The 19,970-nt window shown below is 32.5% G+C and overlaps 4 protein-coding genes across 4 annotated transcripts; 1 reads left to right on the forward strand and 3 right to left on the reverse strand.

Moving 5' to 3' along the window:
- Positions 1-5,185: 5,185 nt before the first annotated feature.
- On the reverse strand, positions 5,186-6,084 carry LOC108850417 (phosphatidylinositol 4-kinase gamma 1-like). Its single transcript, XM_057007665.1, has one exon. It carries the CDS (start codon positions 5,810-5,812, stop codon positions 5,432-5,434), a length of 381 nt encoding a protein of 126 aa, XP_056863645.1. The 5' UTR covers positions 5,813-6,084; the 3' UTR covers positions 5,186-5,431.
- A 161-nt stretch (positions 6,085-6,245) lies between these two features.
- Positions 6,246-7,747, forward strand: LOC108853121 (nucleolin 1-like). The gene is made up of 6 exons (XM_018626577.2): positions 6,246-6,289; positions 6,401-6,541; positions 6,631-6,774; positions 6,864-7,037; positions 7,130-7,425; positions 7,515-7,747. Exons 2-6 carry the CDS (start codon positions 6,447-6,449, stop codon positions 7,607-7,609), a joined length of 804 nt encoding a protein of 267 aa, XP_018482079.2. The 5' UTR covers positions 6,246-6,289; positions 6,401-6,446; the 3' UTR covers positions 7,610-7,747.
- Positions 7,748-9,616: 1,869 nt separating this feature from the next.
- On the reverse strand, positions 9,617-10,214 carry LOC108853248 (uncharacterized). The gene has a single exon (XM_018626686.2). It carries the CDS (start codon positions 10,153-10,155, stop codon positions 9,721-9,723), a length of 435 nt encoding a protein of 144 aa, XP_018482188.2. The 5' UTR covers positions 10,156-10,214; the 3' UTR covers positions 9,617-9,720.
- Positions 10,215-15,257: 5,043 nt separating this feature from the next.
- Positions 15,258-19,576, reverse strand: LOC108849623 (potassium channel KAT1-like). Its single transcript, XM_018623205.2, has 10 exons — positions 18,825-19,576; positions 18,524-18,739; positions 18,287-18,442; positions 18,134-18,191; positions 17,577-17,894; positions 16,578-16,817; positions 16,391-16,489; positions 16,095-16,313; positions 15,552-16,005; positions 15,258-15,463 (listed from the first exon to the last, which is right to left on the reverse strand). The coding sequence occupies exons 1-10, from the start codon at positions 19,001-19,003 to the stop codon at positions 15,327-15,329; spliced, it is 2,076 nt and encodes a 691-aa protein (XP_018478707.2). The 5' UTR covers positions 19,004-19,576; the 3' UTR covers positions 15,258-15,326.
- Positions 19,577-19,970: the final 394 nt, after the last annotated feature.

Below are 19,970 nucleotides of genomic sequence, written 5' to 3' on the forward strand. Positions count from 1 at the left end.
CCACATATAAGTCTCTCTCGCTCATCATAAACATTTTAGTTTTTTGAAAAGGATAAAAAGGTAATTACGATCATATCATGCGTGCGGGCATTCATATGATTCATATATTACCCGTTTAGCTATTAGTATAAATATAAGTAGATTGTAATTCTTTCTCAATCTCTATGTATCATTATGTCTAATTCATATACTACATGTTATGTTATTATTATAAGTGCATAAGTGGATCGTAGTTATCTCTCTCTCTCTCTCTCTCTCTCTCTCTCTCTCTCTCTCTCTCTCTCTCTCTCTCTCTCTCTCTCTCTCTCTCTCTCTCTCTCTCGGTATCCCCTCATCGTAAACCTTTTTTTTTTGAGAAATATAAAAATGTAAACATTCTTTTAATTCATCGATTATCTTTTAACTACCACAATTTTGTTTTATATGGGAATGTTTCCTAGTTTAATATTTTATCATGAATTTTTCTTGGGTGAATTACCAACTAATCATAGTTTGCCAATTAATGTACAGTTTTATAAAATATAATAAATAAAATAATAATAATTTGTGTTAAGTTTTTAAAATAAATGAAAAATATTAGTAGCTGCCAAAAGGTGAATTTTTTTAACAATTTTAAAATCGTCACAAAAGAGTAAATCATAAACATTAAACACTATACCCTAAACTCTTGGACAAAACTTAAACTCTTGGGTAAAAATCCAAACACTAAACCCTAAATTCTTGGATATACCCTAAACCCATGGGTAAATCCTAAATACTAAACTGTAAACTCTTGGATATACCCTAAACACTAAATCTCTCTCTCTCTCTCTCTCTCTCTCTCTCTCTCTCTCTCTCTCTCTCTCTCTCTCTCTCTCTCTCTCTCTTTCTCTCTCTCTCTCTCGGTATCCCCTTCATCGTAAACCTTTTTTTTTGAGAAAAATAAAAATGTAAACATTCTTTTAATTCATTGATTATCTTTTAGCTACCACAATTTTGATTTATATGGGATCTAGTTTAATATTTTATCATGAATTTTTCTTGGGTGATTTACCAACTAATCATAGTTTGGCAATTAATGTACAGTTTTTTTAAATATAATAAATAAAATAATAATAATTTGTGAAGTTTTTAAAATAAATGAAAAATATTAGTAGCTGCCAAAAGATGAAATTTTTTTAACAATTTTAAAACCGTCAGAAAAAATTAAATCATAAACACTAAACACTATACCCTAAACCTTTCGACAAAGCTTAAACCCTTGGGTAAAAATCCAAACACTAAACCCTAAATTCTTGGATATATCCTAAACCCTTGGGTAAATCCTAAACACTAAACTGTAAACCTTTGGGTATACCCTAAACACCAAATCTCTCTCTCTCTCTCTCTCTCTCTCTCTCTTGATATCCCCTTAATCGTAAACCTTTTTTTTGAAAAATATAAAAATGTAAACATTCTTTTAATTCATCGATTATCTTTTAACTACCACAATTTTTATTTATATGGAAATATTTCCTAATTTAATATTTTATCATGAATTTTTCTTGGGTGAATTACCAACTAATCATAGTTTGCCAATTAATGTACAATTTTTAAAAATATAATAAATAAAATAATAATAATTTGTGTTAAGATTTTAAAATACAAGAAAAATATTATTAGCTGCAAAAAGATGAATTTTTTAACAATTTTAAAACCGTCACAAAAAATTAAATCATAAACACTAAACACTATACCCTAAATCCATGGACAAAGTTTAAACCCATGGGTAAAAATCCAAACACTAAACCCTAAATTCTTGGATATACCCTAAACTCTCTCTCTCTCTCTCTCTATAATTTTTATTTGTGTTTTTAATAAAGTAATTATAGTGTTTTAGTTTATATAGTTGCAATATTATTGCTAATAAAAAGGCAATACGAAAGTAAATGCAAAATTAGATTATGTTAAATAGATATCTTATAAGTTCGAAGTTTAGATATTTAACATTTTTTTTACTGATTTGAGACTTGGTAAGCAAGAAAAATATTTAGTAGGTAAATATGGTAAGCAAGAATTTATATTTTTTTAACTGATTCTGCAAAAAACTTAACATGCACTACGTCCTCGTATGTATTAAACAAAACATATGTGTTTTACAGAATCTGATCGATATTATTATCATGCAATGTTATCTAAGCCAATGAATTAGTTAAACAAATGTGTTTTCTTGCACTGTACGTCTATTTAGCTTCTTTCTATAACCTTACTTGACAAAAAAGAGAAGAGAACCCTTTTATTAGTTGAAGCTGTTGTTTTGGTTATTAAACTTCCGCGAAGAAGACACACATAGTTCTTTTTTTTTGCTTCAAAGAATTCATACAACATATAACTTACATACATGAAACATCAGTGTGCACAAATAACCAAACTATAGCATACAAAAAAAATACATGACAGTCTATCAAACTTGACTATAATGTTACTGGTTCGTTCAATCCAATTTTGGCTATGCAGAGAAGCAAATGACTCCGAATATTACTTAAATAAAAACTATGGTTATACCATAGCAGCAAATGTTTGATCACAATGCAAGACTTCCTTTGAATGCAAGACTTCCTTTGAATAGCAGCAAATCACCATAGAAGCAATTGTTTCACCCACTTGCCTTGTCAAAATACACGACTTACTAACGTAATGCTTGCGAGAAACATGGAAATAAACATCAGCTCCACGAGCAGCTCGGTTCTACAAAAACATGAAAATTGTAGATAACTATGGTCGACCTATAAAACAACAAAAAATCAGTGTAGAGACTATGAAAAACATAAAGTTTATTCTTCGTAAATGTATCAAATCTTTTCCTTCTCTCTCTCAATCTTCCATAGTTACTCGGGACTGAAGTTTGCTCGTCCGTTAGCTCGCCCTTAGCTCTTCGTATTTGCTCGTCCCTTAGCTCTCCCTGTTTGCAAACGGAAAACTCATCCGATTTGGCATTCGCAACTGAAGTTCAAACTCATCCGCTTTGGTGATGTTTCAAAGTGTTTCTGCTTCGTGGTGGTGAGTTTCGTACGCTCTTTATCAACATGCTGAGATGGGGATTCAAACTATAAGTTGGAAATGTAGTTGTTTCTACACGTTTAACGTCAACGCAGTTCGCGCATGAATGAAAAAAAAATTGGATTCGTTTCTTGTAATGGAAGCAAATAAGGAAACAAAGCAAAGAATTAAATGCTCCGTTTTTCTTAAACTCGCTCACAGAATGACACGTGGATCCGAGCTTTCTCATGCATTCTCACAAAAATCGTTTAAGGAAAGCCTTAAAAATGCTTCTCCTTTAATATATAGGGGATATGATAGTCAAAGTGGTGTTATGGGTATAAACTTAATTCTTATTTTTCTTATGTATATGTGCTCCAATAATTTTTAAATAAATAATTTGTTATATTATTGAATTATACTTTTTCAAAATTCTAACCCTAGACTCTAAACTCTCAACTCTAAACCATAAATTCTCGATTCTAAACCCTATCACCCTCAACTCTAAATCCTAAACCCTAAATCCTAAAAATATATATATTTTTTATGTTTTAGAATTATAATTTTTCGAAATTCTAACTCTAACCCCTAAGCCTTAAACCATAAACTATAAATTCTAAACCCGAAACGCTAAATCCTCAACTTTAAACCCTAAACTCTAAATCCTATCCCACCTCTCAACTCTAAACCCTAAGTTTAGATTAGTTAACCCTAAAATTTTTTTGGTCAAAACTAATCCTAAGGTTGTAATTGTTTTTTGTTCCTATGTGAAAGTGAGGGTAAAAATGGTTAGTATAAACATAAAAAATGGTATTATGAATGTGGTATTTTTGACAATTCCCAAAGTTTCATGGTGTTCCTCTCCAAAAATAAAACTTCAAATATAATTTCTAAATTATTTATATTTTACAACAGGTCCTTATATTTGGAACAGTTAATGTAATTTCACAAAAATATAAATAATTAACATATATATTGAAATATTACAACAATATTAATTAATAAAATATTACATTAACATATGAAACTATAAATAGAAATACATAATTAAATATTAAACTAGAAACAAAATAACACATTATTTCATAAAATTATTTCGTAATTCCCTCATATATGATCAACTAGTACATTTCTAAGTAAAAATAATTCTATTTATTTTTAATTTGTAGATTACAAGCTATATTTATAAAGAATAATTTTAAATATTTATGAGATTATAAAATATTTTAAGGATTAAATCGATAAACGCGAAAATATTTGAGAATCATTTCAAGTTTCACTAATCATTATTTCAAATTTGAAGTTTTAAAGTTCATTTTTAAAACAAAAAAAACCTTTTTATTTGAAGTTATAGAGGTCTTTTTAGAAATGTTCTACATGAAACCAAAAAAATATATCAATACTATTAAAATAGCAGTATGACCAATTGATAAAATGTTGTGTCCACATTAAAATATAACTGAATGACATTAAATATAACTGAATATAACTGCATCTAAAATATAACTGAATGACATTAAATATAACTGAATATAACTGCATCTAAAACGTATGTAACCACCTTCTTTTTTTTCAAAAACCTACGTACCATTTTCTTTTTAAATAAAACTTAACCACCTTCTATAGTCATTTATAAACTCCTATTTTATGGGCTATGTACAAGACAACAAACAACAAATATCGAATTCATATCTGGTACATAAATATACTAAATTTAAATTTATGATCTACAAAGTATATTTTTGGAAGTAAATTTAAGAATACTAAAACTATTGAAGTTGATATTATTATGGAATTATTAATTATAATATATATATAACAGAATATATTAAATTTTTATTTTCTTAAATATTTTTTCAAAAAGAATTCGGCTTTCGGTGCGGGTTAGATTTGATATTAGTTTTTGGATATAATACTTTAAGAACCGTTGGACTATATAGGTCAGGTTCTAACAGAATATGAGACTTTGATTTTCGAGTCGATTCCGAATCGAGTTTTTTAAGAATAAAGTTTAAAAATAATCTCTTATATGCATATGGTACAAATGTATAATTATACAACTTGACATATTTAATATAACAACCAAAATTATATTAAATTAATATTAAATACAAATATGATTACAAAAAATAACACAAATATAAAAACAAAATTTCTCAAAAAAGTAAAATAAAAAATATACCCGCCCTTCGGAAGAAAGATAATAATTATTAAGAGTGCGTTCAAAAGCCCTGCAGCTGCTGCTTGTTTCAAGTAAACCGTGCATACTATAAGGACACGTATAGCAGATTCAGGCAAAGAGTGTCGTTCATTTCTAAGAAGTTCTGCGTCTTTGAAAGGATCTAGATTAGATATATACTCCAGCTCAGTGTCTGTGAGTGGAACCAAAGCTTGAGCCAAGTTAAGCCACTCAAAGTAAAGGATCATCTAGGCACTAAGGGAGGCAGAGACCATGATCTATTGGGACAAGCTCAGCAGTTCCAACTCCCTTGTCTTGTTCACATCTCTTCACTAGCATATTCCCTGCGTGTCTGTCAAGGTTCAAGACTCTCACATCAAGTATACCTATCGGATGAACCGAAGCAACCGTGAAGCTTCCTGGACCTAACTCTCCGGCATCAAAATCAAGACACATAAATCTCTGCAAGGAAGAAACCTTATAGGGCATGGAGGAGAAGGCGTCATTGACATGGAAAGGAACATGCGAGATACTAACCAAAGCTGTTGGTGGAACACCAGAGAAGCCTTGGTATTCAAGAAAGTAAGCAGCTAACTCTCTTACACAAGTTTCAGCAACAGGAATAGAATGTTTCATACCAGGTTGCCCTAGCCTCAAACTTCTAGACTTTTCAGGGTTGTTTAAAGCTAAAGGCTACGGTTTAGCCACAGCAATTTTATGACCCTTTCCGGTTTGGAGAAGATAAGCTCCTCCCAAGGCACTTGGTAAAAGCATAGGCTAAGCTCCAGAGACGATAGCCATTGTCACCTCAGCCACAAGGGCACGAGCGGTGGGGAGTCTTGTGTATACTTTCTCGACCGAGATCATCAAATCGATTTGGATAGTATTAGTAGTGTGAGAAAGATATCTTCGTAGTTCCCTTTAATATTCTCTTAAATATATTAGGCTTTATATATGTTAGAGAAAATCTTAAAACTTGGTGAACAAGTCACACAAGTCCTGATCGAGATAGGTTTACGGAAGTTAGTTCCTAAGAATTTAGGAAACTTTAATCTCTATATAAGAGTTACTTTAAGAGTTTAGAGATTGAGTTTGTGTGCTTAAATTTTTTGAGTAAGTTTCTAATAAAGAATTATTGAGATCATATACAATCTTTAAACAATAATATATACAATTTAAAAAAAAATTAATTGACGTGTGTATAATCCCAAATCCCTAAAACAGGAAGCACATCGTAAAGCGGCGGCTTAGGGTTATTTGCCTCTTCACCATGGACGCGTACGACATCCTGAGATCCGAGAGGGAAGAGTTCGAGAGTGAGGCTGCTGAAAAAGCCTTTGCCGACAGGATCAGTGGCAAGCCCCGGTAATTAAATTATTTTATTTATTTATTTGTTTGTTTGTTTGGGGATACTTGTCGTGTATGTTAATTTTTAACTGTTGGTATCTTCCTAGAGCTTTGATTTCTGTGGCGGGATACAACCCTAATCTGCCTGAGGATGATATCAAGAAGGAACTGATTGATCTCTTCAGTTCATGTGGCGACGTTACAAGGGTTATTGTTCCCAAAGACCCTGATCATAGCCCTAATCTCGACAGGTTTGTGCGTCTCTTGATATATTTTTCATTGTTAATTTCTTGCCGCTAAGCTAAAAAACCAGGGTGTTTTTGTTTGTTTGTCTTAAAAGACGTGCTTTAGTTATTCTTTTCGGAGATGGGGCAGAAGAGAAGGCCTTGCAACTTAATGGAACTGACGTTGGAGGATGGAATGCTCTTGTTAAGGTTGAATCGGATGAAGAAGATGAGGAGGCAGCACGCTATAGATCCTCTCTGATTAACGAACTAATGAATGACCCAAAATTGTAAGTTGATTTGCTCTTTCTTTTTTGGGTCTAATTATCTTATGTATTGTTTGTCGTTAAGATAACACATTTGCTAAAATTAACTGCTGCAGTTGGTATGGCGTTTCGGTTAGGGGATATGACACTAACCTCCCTGTAGACGAAGTCGAGACGGTTTTGAAAGAAGTTTTCTCTGATTGTGGGGAGATAACTCATGTTTTTGTCGATACTCTCGACAAGCTGACTAATGTCTATTTTTCCCTACAAGAAGGAGAAGCTAGGGCGCTGGCTCTTGATGGAATTAGAGTGGGAGAATTCGAATTAGATATTTCTGGCGTACCTTCAGTCCTAAGTAACCGTCCCAGTCCCTTTGGCAACGGTGAAATTGGTTTGGGCTATACTGTCCCAGGTAAGCACAGCAAAATAAAAATTGTTTCAAATTGATTCTTCGTTTTCAAGGGAAAACAAACTCCTCATGAATTCTTTTGTTTGTTGTAGCTCATATGATTGAGTTTGCCAACAAGGACGACGACGAGATCGAGAACAAGGTCATTGCTTTCAAGAAGCAGAGGAGGTCTAGCTCTATCGTGTGATGATAATACCATGCAACCTTGGGTCTTTTTTTACTGTTTAATCTCAAAGCTTTATGCATGACGTCGTTTGTGTGTGTGTGTGTCTTGATGATGAACGCACTCTTAATAATTATTATCTTTACTATTATCAGCTCTCTACTAATTCGATTTGCTTAGGTAGACATAAGCATCAATTCCAGTCATTCGATTTGCTTAGGTAGACATAAGCATCAATTCCATTCATTGACGTTTGAGACTCATAGTATTAGATTTCTTTGAAAAAAAAGAGAATTATTTTTTCAAACCCAATAAATACACCACATTGTCCCATTAGGGAAGTAGTCCATACATGTGCTTTTGTTCCATTAGGCTATTGATATTACAAAAAGTCAAAAACCCCCGATAGTGTCCTTGGAAAACACAATTAAGAAACTAATTATGAAATTATTAAAAATATATAATATAATCACACCATAAAATAAAATACACCTTCTCGATCTGGTTTCAAGATCCGAGACGTTGAGCTTGTGGTCCGTTCCGTTCTCGCGAGGTTTTACGCGGAGGACGTGAGGCCTGACTCTTGGAGTATTTTCAACACGTTCGGGAAATGGTACATAGTAACAGCGTGCGAGTCCACAGATCATGGTCGAGCCGGTCGTTCATTATCGTCATTATCTCCATATTGAGCATCTTCGTTCTCGGCCAAGTCGAGAGCGCTTTGAAGGAACATTTATCTGATTGTGGGGAGATAACTCGTGTTTTTGTCAATGCTCTCGACAAGCAGACTAATATCTATTTTTCCCTACAACAAGAAGAAGCTAGGGCGCTGTATCTTCACGGAACTAAAGTGGGAGGATTCAAATTAGATATTTCTCGCGTAGCTTCAGTCCTAAGTAACCGTCCCTTTGACAACGGTGAAATTGGTTTGGGCTATACTGTCCTAGGTAAGCATATGAAGTTTTGTTTTTGTTTCTAATTGATTATTCGATTTCAAATGTAAAACAAACTTCTCATGAATTCTTGTGTTTATTGTAGCTCATATGATTGAGTTTGCCAACAAGAAGGACGACGAGATCGAGGACAAGGTCATTGTTTTCAAGAAGCAGAGGAGGTCTAACTAGAAATTTCTCAAGAACTCTATCTTTGGTGTTTAATAATAACAAACCGTGTGATGATAATACAATGCAACCTTGGGGCTTTCTTACTTATGTTTAATCTCAAAGCTCATTATGTATCTACGCGATGAGCCGTTTGTGTGTGTCTGGATGATGAACGCACTCTTAATAATTATTATCTTTCTCAGAATCTAGTTTTTTTTTTGGGAATTTTCAAAAATACCACTTTGAAGATACCATTATTCATCTTTACCACCATTAAATACACATTTTCAAAAATACCTTATTTATTAAAATGTTAAATATTCTTATATCTTTGTTTTTATATGCTTTTCAAAATTTTAATCCAAAATTCTAAATCCTAAACCCTCAATTCTAAACCCTAAATCTTCAACTCTAAACCCTAAACCCTAAACTATATACCCTAAATTCAATATCCTAAACCCTAAACCCTGAAACCTCAACTATAAACCCTAAATCCTCAACTCTAAACCCTAAACTTTATACCCTAAACCCTAAAACATCAAATCTAAACCCTAAAACATAAAATCTAAACCCTAAATCCTAAACGTTCAAATCTAAACCCTTCATTAAAAGTAGTGGTAAAAGTGATTAGTGTAAACATGAAAAGTGGTACTATGAAAATGATATTTTTGGCAATTTCTCTTTTTTTTTACAAAGCAGAAAACATGAGTTTCTAGTGCTTCTTCTATCCATATAACATTATAGATATAGGATTTACAGTTTCACAAATAATTCTAGAAACCGAATAGGCACATTTAAAAAAAAAAAAACAAAGCGCCCACTTAATTAAATTATGTAAAATTAATTAATTAAACTTTCAAAATAGGAAATAAGAATTATATTGATAAACAGATTTCTATAAAATATATTTTTAAGTATTTCTGATCGGAAAGATGCAGATAAATAATACATATTTATGGAATAAAGGGAGGGAAACAATACATAAACAGCTATATATAGTTCACGAAGCAAAGTTTTAAGACGATAGACAAATCACTTCTCCTCTTCCTCAAACGCAGAGACGGGAAAAGAACGTGACAATCCCGAGCGACCAGCAAAGGTAATTTTCGTGGTATCTTGATCATCAATATAAATCTCAGTGATCGTAACCCAAATGAAAAGCTCTTTGCTCTTGATTCCTGTGAGACTACGCATCCGACGGTTCTCAACGAACGCAGTGACCTCCGCATCATACGATACGTTTTTGCCGATGGCTTTAAACTGGTGCTGAACATTGTTGTTCATCTTGATCCATATAAAACCGGTTGATTTGTTGTAACCGATCTCTGTCATGTTGTCTAGAGGGAGAAGACCTTTTGGTAGATTCATGGACGATAACATCTCGTTTGCTTTTTGCTTGCACGTTGATGCGCCATTGACGATCTCAGCTCCTTCTCTTTGATCGGTTATGGTTTCTTGAGACGCCATTAGATTGATTCTGTGAGTTTTGTGATTTGTGATATATGAGATTTGTGATTTGAAAGATTGTTTAATGATTTGGTTTTATATAGGTCGAGAATGCTTTTGGATGAAGTTACGGAATTTGCGCCCCGATATGCTTTAGTGCTGTCAAGACTTATCGGATTAGACGACTGTTTTTTTTTTTTACCAATCAGATTTTTAAAAACAGTAACCATTCTAAATTTGTAAGAGCCTTCTCCTCTTTTATTTTTTTTTTCTAAATCTTTAATAAATGTGACTTTCAAAACAATAAGTTTCTATTTCCTATTTTTATTGGAATTTTTTTCTTCTTCCTTTCTATCGTAACTAAAATTTTTAAGTTACTACTCCCTCCGTTTCATATTAAGTGTCATTTTAGAGAATTTTTTTCGTTGCAAAATAAGTGTCGTTTTAGATTTTCAATGCAAAATTTATTAACTTTATTCTCCATTCTATTTTTCTATTGGTTGAATTATATCGGTAATGATGTTTTTATATTGAAAATATGCAAAATTAAATGCTTTCTTAATCTGTGTGCACAAGTCTAAAACGACACTTATAATAAAACAGAGGGAGTATTAATCTTATCTCAATCTTTTGATAAATTAGCAGTTATTTTTTTCTTGTTTTCTCATATCCATGTTACTTTATTTACAGCTCTTCGTTATTTATATAATTTTATATTTTAATACAGAATTTATAATAATATTCATAGTTTATAGATTTTATTATTATTTATATTAATAAATTTTAAAATAACAATTACAGTTTTAAGTAACAAACAAAATATTTACGGTTACAAGTTAAAAAAGACAATTTAAACAGCGATTTTTGTTTTTATTTTAAAAACAGCTAAAATCTTTAATAATCCAACTTTAGAAAACAAAGGGAACAAAGCGATTGCAGTTTTAAGACCATCATTAACCCAAACCCCCAAATAGGGATGCTTATTCTTTTTTTAATAATTTTAAGTTGTAAAAATAATTTAAGATGCAACGCTAAGCATCCCGAACATTTTCGTGCTCCAATGGGAGGTTCTTATTTTAGGGTTCTTAAAAAAATTCAAAATATTATTTTTTGAAAGATACAATTTATTTATTAAATAAAACATAAAAGAAAACTTTTAAACATAGATTCTAAAATAGAAAATATAGATTTTTTTCTTTTTCATCTTTGGATATCATTTTGGTCATTTAAAAAAAATGGTGCTAGTTAGGTCATTTTCATCTTTAGGTGTCATTTTGGGTATAAAAACAGTGTTTCAGAAAAGAAAAAAAAGAACAAAAACAAAAGAAAGTTTTTTTCTTTTCCATATTTGAGTGTCATTTTGGTCATTTTCAAAAAAAAAGTTGGTGTTAATTAGGTCATTTTCATATTTGGATGTCATTTTGATCATAAAACAGTGTTTGAGAAAAAAAGAACAAAAAAAATATTTCCATCTTCGTGTGTCATTTTGGTGTTTTTCAAAAAAAAAAAATTGGTGTTAATTAAGTCATTTTCATATTTGTGTGTCATAAAAGAAATATTCCAAAAAAACAGTGTTTAAAAAAAACTGATCAATGGCAGCACGCCATGTGTATTTAAGCACTTTAAGCGCCGAGTCTTCCTCTTTCTTCCTCTTTTCCATATCAATACTATTAATTTTGGATCATGACCAACTGATATCTGTTGGGTCCAATTAAAAAAAATACAAGGAAGCAATGTTTAACTGGTTTTATACGGCATATTTATATAACTACTTAACCACTAATCTAACTTTATATATTACGAATCTAAACAACAGAGTAGAACAATATTTCAATAAAATAATTACTTTTTTTTTCTTTCTGCAGATCAGTTTATACTTTTTAGAAAAATAAACCATATATTTTTTAACTGCATCTAAAATGGTGGTTATGTACAGAAATGATACAGATGTACAGGAATGAACGTTAACTATATACAAATGTCCTTTAAAAACTGATCCGGATCCACTAAGTTATGTACACGAATGATACACAGTTAATGTGATGGTTATTCGCCGGCAACTCGACGGGTAAACGTGAAATGGAGGCAAAACCGTGGTAAATTGACTTCACACAGTCAGTTGCTCTGAAAAAAAGCTCACTGTTTCGATGTTTCTCATTCGAAACTACTTTTATGTTATAGATCTATTATATTTAGGTCTGAATCCGTAAAATTATCAAACGAAACTGTGAGATCTTGAGAAAAAAAAAAGAAAAATGGCCATCAAAAATCGTAGAGGAATAAAGGTTGAAGATAAGGGTATTTTTGTAAATTTTTGTATAATTAAACCTAACGCAAAAAATACAAATACAAAAAATGATAGTAATTTTCGTTGAACCCACGACCTGAAACACATGTAGGAAGTTACTAACCACTAGACCAAACGTCCACAATATTCTAAAGCACAAAATTAACATAACGGCTAAAGTATATAAATATATACTAGAGAAAAATTAAATATTCAGAGATATAATTGGTTACAGCCTCGATTTTATAAAAAAATTATTTCCTAAAAAATATAAAACAAAAATATATTCATCTTTTTAGGGCTGATTATAAATTTAGTTCAACTATTTGAAAAAATCGATTTGCGGATGCAGATAATGAGCATTTTATTCGGGGTGGGTGCGGGTTGGTAGATTTTAGATTGCGGGTATCCGCCGACCCGAAAAGTATTTAAAAATAAAAATAAAAAATGTAAACAATTTTTTAAAAATATGGTAATTTAAAAAACAATTTAATTTTTTAAAATATATAATTTTATTATAAATATAGTTTTTATATTTTTATAATAATTAAATTAAATTACCATATAAAAATATATTTATAATAAAAATTATATATTTTAAAAAATTTATAACCCGCGGATAACCGCAAAATTAAATGGGACGGGTGCCGGTACAAATTATTTGTTTGCAGATTGTACGAATCATATTTTTTGACCAAAACAAAATTAAAAGCCACGGGTTAGCGGGTTCGACCGGATCAATTTTTGAATTGCTATTATTTAATAAAATATATTTTGATTAAGATTTATACAAAAATATGATTATAAAGAAAAATACAAATATAATAACAAAGAAAACATAAATATAAAAATTAAATTAAAACAAAAATATACCCGTCCTTGAAAAGGCGGATCAGAATCTAGTTCTTTTTTAAAGTTGTTAAGCATCGGGGGTAAGTACACCCGTTAATGATGATCTAAAAGGGTATAACAGTTAAGCTACATACTCGCATAATACGTCGGTGGGACGCATGCACTGTGTTTATTACCAAACATTTTTTTTATCAAACATGCACTTCCCGTTCGTGTAATCAGGGCCGTGCCTGAGCACAAGCAAGTAAAGCATGTGCTTCAGGGCCAAACATGATATATAAACCTATAGGGCCAATTATTATGTAAGTTTTATATAGTTTTACTGGCAAAGACGCAAGGTTATGCAGTTATGGTCGTGGGTTCAAAGTCTGAAGCTGCATTCATAGTCTATTTTTTTTTCAACGGTAAAGGGCCAAAATAACTTTTTTGCTTCTGGGTCAAAATTTCTCAGGCCCGGCTCTGCGTGTAATATATGATTCTTTTGGTTAATTTCTCATCTCGTATAATAATTATTCCTACTAAACTAAGACGGTTATATTATATGAGGAGTTTCAATAATATTTCGAAATGTTGTTTCCTTTTACAAAATTGTATGCAATGCTGGCATGCAGGTCGGCAATGGCGGACCTACGCGGGGAAATGGGGTGTCCCATGACATCCCTTAAAATTAAATAATTATAAATTTGTGTGAAAGAACAATAAATTGTCACTAGCTCTAGTGGCAAAGTTTCCCCTTTGACACCCTTAAACCCAGCTTAAATTCCTGCATAAGACACTTTTATTTTTTTTTCTCCTTTTAAATTGATAGTCTGACCAGGTAAAATATATTCCTGGTCCGCCACTGCAGGTCGGTAAGGGCCGGTTACCAAAATCTATTAAGACAAACTGATATGTAACATATAGATTTGTTTAGATTTTTCCAAGGTTCTAATATTTGTTGGTGTGGCCTAAAGCAGTTGTGGATTACTCGAATCAGATGTATCCCGACAATTTAATAGCATGTTTGGAAGACTGGCGCATTTTAGGCCCAATAATGATTTGCACTCAATACGCTCTAGTGAAAAGAGGTGAACATCGACTAGACCATGCACGGATGCACCCTATGCATTCGTCTTAGCTAACCTTGAAGAAAATGTCGTGTGGATGGCTTCCATGGATAACAGAAGTTACAGAACCGGAAGGGAAGCACACCTGGTGTCTAAATCAATTTTAGGACCAAATGTCTATACATATGTTAACCATTTAAATTTTAGCGGCTGAATATTATGGCTGGCTGTGTGAAGATCAGGAAGGATTCGCATCTGTATATTATGAGTGAGAACCCAGGATATGGGTCGTGATCACAATTATTTATCACCAAGAGAAGCAACATTAAAAAAATCATTTAGTGAGAGCGCGGCTAAGTTTAAACATGTAGACTAAATAAGGTTATTCTTTGCTGTTTTTAAATTCATTTTCCAAAAATAATGTACAGTTGTTTCGTAAAAGAACAACAAACAACAATAACTTTGTAACGCCGGACCGTCGATGGCTAATGGGTCATCCACGTCTGTTTTTTGGGCCCGTGGGTCTATCCCATACGACGATCGGTTCGTTAATTTTCCAAGACCTGAAATCATTGTTTATTGAACCTGCAATCACCATCCGACATTTCCCTGTGCTTTGGCCTCACTCGCACAGTGTCGAGAATCACTTCCCGAGAGGTCATCCATCCTTCCACTATTCCACCTCAGACACACTTAACTCTAGAGTTCTAAATGAATGTGTAACGGAAAAGGTAAGTCAAATTTAATGACATAGTTAGCCAAATCAATTCTTTTAAACTTTTTTAAATATCACAACTCGGAATGTTATAAATTTATGTATGAAATTTATTCACGCATTACCTATCTTGTTTTCATAATTTTGTTTTTAAATTCGATGTCACACATATATTTTAGTGTCAATCAATATCAGTTTTGAGACTATGCTTATGATAATCGAATTGTACTATGAAGCCGGGTAAAAACTATATTGCCGCAAATATATATTACAATGCTCTAATGAAGGAAGGCTAGTTTCCATTTCTACCTACAAACTCAATTTGATGAAAAAACAAATGATCACCGTCCCGAATGACATCTAAATCATCAATCTCAGCATTCTCTGCATTAGTGATGTTTGTGAAGCTGCATCCTCCAAACTTTTCACCTACACAATTCCCAAAATTGCTTGGTTAGAAACTTTTTTCACAAGGGAGGGTTTCTTTCCCTTCATTTTGAGTATTTTCAGAGCTTACCTGCTAGACCTAGAAGCTCTTCTATGGATGTGGGTAAGAGTATCAACTTCCCGTTATGGCGCTGTGATAGATCCTTCTCTTGTGACAACATGTGAATAGTAACTCTCTTATCTTTTACTTTAGCTTGGATGCTGGAGCTACAGCACTGATCTGAATCGTTACTTCTTTGTTTGGTTTCGCTATTTGAGTTTCCTCCTTTTGCTTCTGTTAGAACCTTTGGTTCCTCTACGTTAATCCCTCGTTCAAGTAGCTTCTTAACCATTTCAACATCTCCCTTGTGAATTGCATCCAGCAGAGCCTTTTCTCCATTTTTGGAAGTCGAGTTTGAAACATCTGAACCCTTGCAATGTATTCTTGAATCCATCCACTCTTCCCATCCCATTCGTTGGAAATCTCTGTTTTCTTGATCATTATTTATAGCATCTATTCCTATTGATTGTTGTCCTCTAAGTTTCTGCAAATTTTGTATCAAAACGTGGGTTTCCTTATTATTTTAAAAAAATATATACATAAATTTCAAGAATATGGTTTTAGCTCACATACCATGAAGAGATTGTTCATTATAACACGTCCATCTTCAGCATGAGCATGCATCGCGCTCATCAGTGATGTTCTGCTTATTCGTAGTATCTGAGACAACTCTGTTGTTCTTACCGTGAACGGTTGTGGTGTATAGCATAAAACTCCAATCTCTCCAAACGTATCTCCAATAACTGCTTTCCCTTGAACCTGAACATGTCCATCAACATAGGATTCAAAGTCCTGTAACAAATATAACACAACGTTAGAAGGTACATTTTTATTTCGATGCCACTTATAATCAAATATTATTTGCTCACCACTGCTCCTGAGACCAGAATGTAGAGATCGGTAGGCGCTTCGTTCTGTAGAATTATATCTTCTTTAGGTGGGAAATACTCAGCATCTATATCTGAAACCTTAAACATGAAAACGTAACTTCATGAAACCTCTTAGGGTTACAATGATACTAAATTCAAATGAAAAGTTAAGAGAATATGATTTTACCAATTGAAAGAGAAAATCGCGAGAAACTCCTTGAAAAAGGTAAATGTTTTGAACAATGGGAAGGAAGAGATAGTTTGCAATGCTTGACCGGATCCCTTTTGGCAAATTGTTCAAGGTTTCTTGTTGTTTCAGGCCCTCTGTTTTGAACTTCAAGCAAATGTGTGAGAGCATTTGGTCTTGTATGTCATGTGGGAGTTGGTTTCTTGAAGCAAACTCTGAAGCAGCTCTCACCGTATCTCTCTGTTGAACAAAAAGAATGAGTATTTGTCTAGTTTGAACTCATTAATATTGAAGATGATTATAGTTCAAGTCAAAAATTTGACCGTGTATTTAACTTTCAGTAGGTTGAAGTTGAACATTTAATTTGAGGGAGATTACATATGCATGTGCATTTCGGATCAGGTTACCCAACCCTACCACCGCCTATTTAAACTAGAGACAACTACCTAAGATTGCCATGTAATACCATCTACAATCCATTTTTATATTTTTCTTCACAAATAAGAATTTCGCTCCCCTGTATTCTTTTAAAATAAAATTGCTATTTCTTCATCTATTTATAAAAAATGCTATTTTTCTTCTAGTCTATTTATGAAAAAATGCTATTTTCTATCGATAATTCCTTCACTTTAAAAATTACACTCTCTCAAAGCCCATTTCTATTTTTGAGGAAATATAGAAGTATTTTAGAGAAGAAATGAACTTAATAGAAATGATCTGTTAGGGTTAAAATAATTTAAATGATCTGTTTTAGATAGACTATTTCAGTACTTGAATAACTACTATTTCAGTACTCGAATAACTTGTTTGGATATATACTCTTAAGTTATTTGGGTACTGTAATAAAATATATTAAAAAAAAAAATTCAAAAAATTAACTTTTTCAAGCTTTTTTAAAAACAATCTCAAATATTAATTTTAATGCACTGATTAAACTTACCCGTATTCGCTATTATCAATGAAGATGGCTAGATAAACAAAAAAAAGGATGAAACTTACAAAGCTTCTGGTTCGGCTGGTCCAGTGAACGACGAGGTTAGTCATATTTCCAATAAGGTAAGCCGTTAAACCGAGGTTGAACATCATGAAGAAAATGTCAAAGAGCATTTCTCTTGGATTCTCAGGATGCAAATCTCCATATCCAGTGGTTGTCAACGTAGTAATAGACCAATAAAGTGCAGTCACATATCTATTCCAGAGACTTGCTTCCTTGAAATCTGGATACACAGCTCCAATCCATGTCTTTCTTGGTTCAGGATATCTATCCGCAATCAGGTAGTTGAAACATCCAGCACAATGTACAGCAAACAAAGTGACCTGAGATCGTAAAAATATTCAAGTAAGTTACTATAATTAAAGATAAATTTTTTTTTCTCAGACAATTAAAGAATTTGTTTAGTGACTAAGTCTAAAACTCTTAGATCATCTATTAGGGGTCCCATTTTCAATTTTTATTGGGAGGAATTTACACTCTAAATGAAAGTTTGTACTTCGTTATAGAAGGGTGTAAGGCTTCTAGTCACTTAAAAGATGTTTTTGCTCTGTTTGAGACTTACCGAAATAAGCTTTGTACATCGTATCCAGAAGTAGTTGAAACGTATATCTTTCTCAAGCCTGATGTGAAGCAAAAGAGTTTAACAGAAATGAGTAAACACTTTCTTGTTCAAAAAAAACTAAGAGTAATATTGTCTTTAAAAATTGAAATAAACCTTGCGAACAGCGAGCTAACTCGTCTGAGCCGCCATAACCTAAGCATGCTGAGAATTCTGAAGCCTAACTCGCTTCCATTGTAGTTGAACAGAAGGCTCAGTGGCTGAAACGGTGCAGTGGAACACACATCGAAGGCGAACCAAGTAGAAAGGTATCTGAAAACGTTACTTTTCAAGATTTTTTCAAGAATCTGATTCACTTATAAAAGAGTTTCAAGCTAAGTTTATTTTTCTCACCTTATTGCTATTTTCTTGGGATTGTCTACTAGAAGATAAGACTGGCTATCAAGATAGGCAACAAAGAAGGTGAGGACAATATCAATGGCGAAAAAGCCATTAACAATGTTGTCGACGATGAAAATAGCGTCTTTTTTGTAGGTGATAAAGGCAAATTCAAAGGGACATATCCAAGCTGAGTAAATAACTAGAAGGACAAGCCACATCTCCCATGCTCTGTAATGAAACATAGTTTAAAAAACAGAACATAATCTTGTTTAGTCAAGAATTACATTAAAAAGAGTAGAGAGGAGAAACTTACCTATATTTTGAATTGAAAGGAGAGATTATATGTTTACGGAGCTTAGTTGATTGGTTGATTCTGGCTCCAAGAGATGGCAAAAGATCGGCGGATAGGAAACTACTCTGCTTTATGTTGTCAATATTGTATTCCTCAACGCAGAATCTTTCAAAGAAATTTCTAGTACAAGAGATTGGCATCGTTTGATGTTTTTTTTTGACAAGAGAAATGTTATGTGAAAGGCTGTTTCTTGCAGGTGAAGGCTTTTCTTTTTGCAAGGTGGTAGTTTATAAATAGTGATGAAGCTTGTGATGAATAACACGGGAAAGTTTCTGTTAGGACCTTTATAGCAACTTGCTCTGACCCAATTGATTATCTTTATCTTCTCTTTTACTGAGGAATGGTCCAAAAGGGTTTAAATGCAAGAATCAACAATGGTGAGCAAGAAGCCGAAAAAACGGAACAGAGTGGTGTGTGAAACAGAAAAAGCTTAAGAGATGAGACAGAATTTAAGTGGTAAACATTGAGCTTTTGTGGAAGAAACAATACACATGTTTTTTTTCTTTTGAAAGGAAACAGATTCGATATCCAACATAAAGAAGAAGAGTAGACGCAATATGGTTTTTGGGAGATTTCTACTTGATGAGAGTTTTGACTCTTGTGTGAAATACACATTCTCTGCATTTGAAGGTGTGTGTGATATATAGACATACCACACATGAAGAAAGAAGGTACGTTTGGGTGTTTGGTGTGTGTTAACTGAAGGACACAAATGGCCATGAAAAATGATGGTGTGTTCATTTTGAGAATCAAGATATGGGACCAAGCAAGAAAATAAAGAAAGAAAACGGCATTTTGACAGAATATTGAAGGGGCCAGAGTATATAGTTTTTTTCTTTCAGAATAACAAAATTATTTTCTCTTCTACTGTTCTTTAAAGTATATCTTCTCATCCTCAAAACTAATCATTAGTCTACGGACTACGGCATGTTCAGACATCTATCTTATTAAAACAGAAACATTCTATTGGACCTAACATTTATTTTATAAGTTTTTAAATTAAATACATCTTTATACTTTATAGTTAAACTTACATTAAATCATTAATGTTTCTTTCTTTATACTACTATCTATGTTTCCAAACAATATATTTATTTCTTTATACTA

This window comes from Raphanus sativus, chromosome 4 (assembly GCF_000801105.2).
Source record: "Raphanus sativus cultivar WK10039 chromosome 4, ASM80110v3, whole genome shotgun sequence".
In the NCBI taxonomy this organism is placed as follows: Eukaryota; Viridiplantae; Streptophyta; class Magnoliopsida; order Brassicales; family Brassicaceae; genus Raphanus; species Raphanus sativus.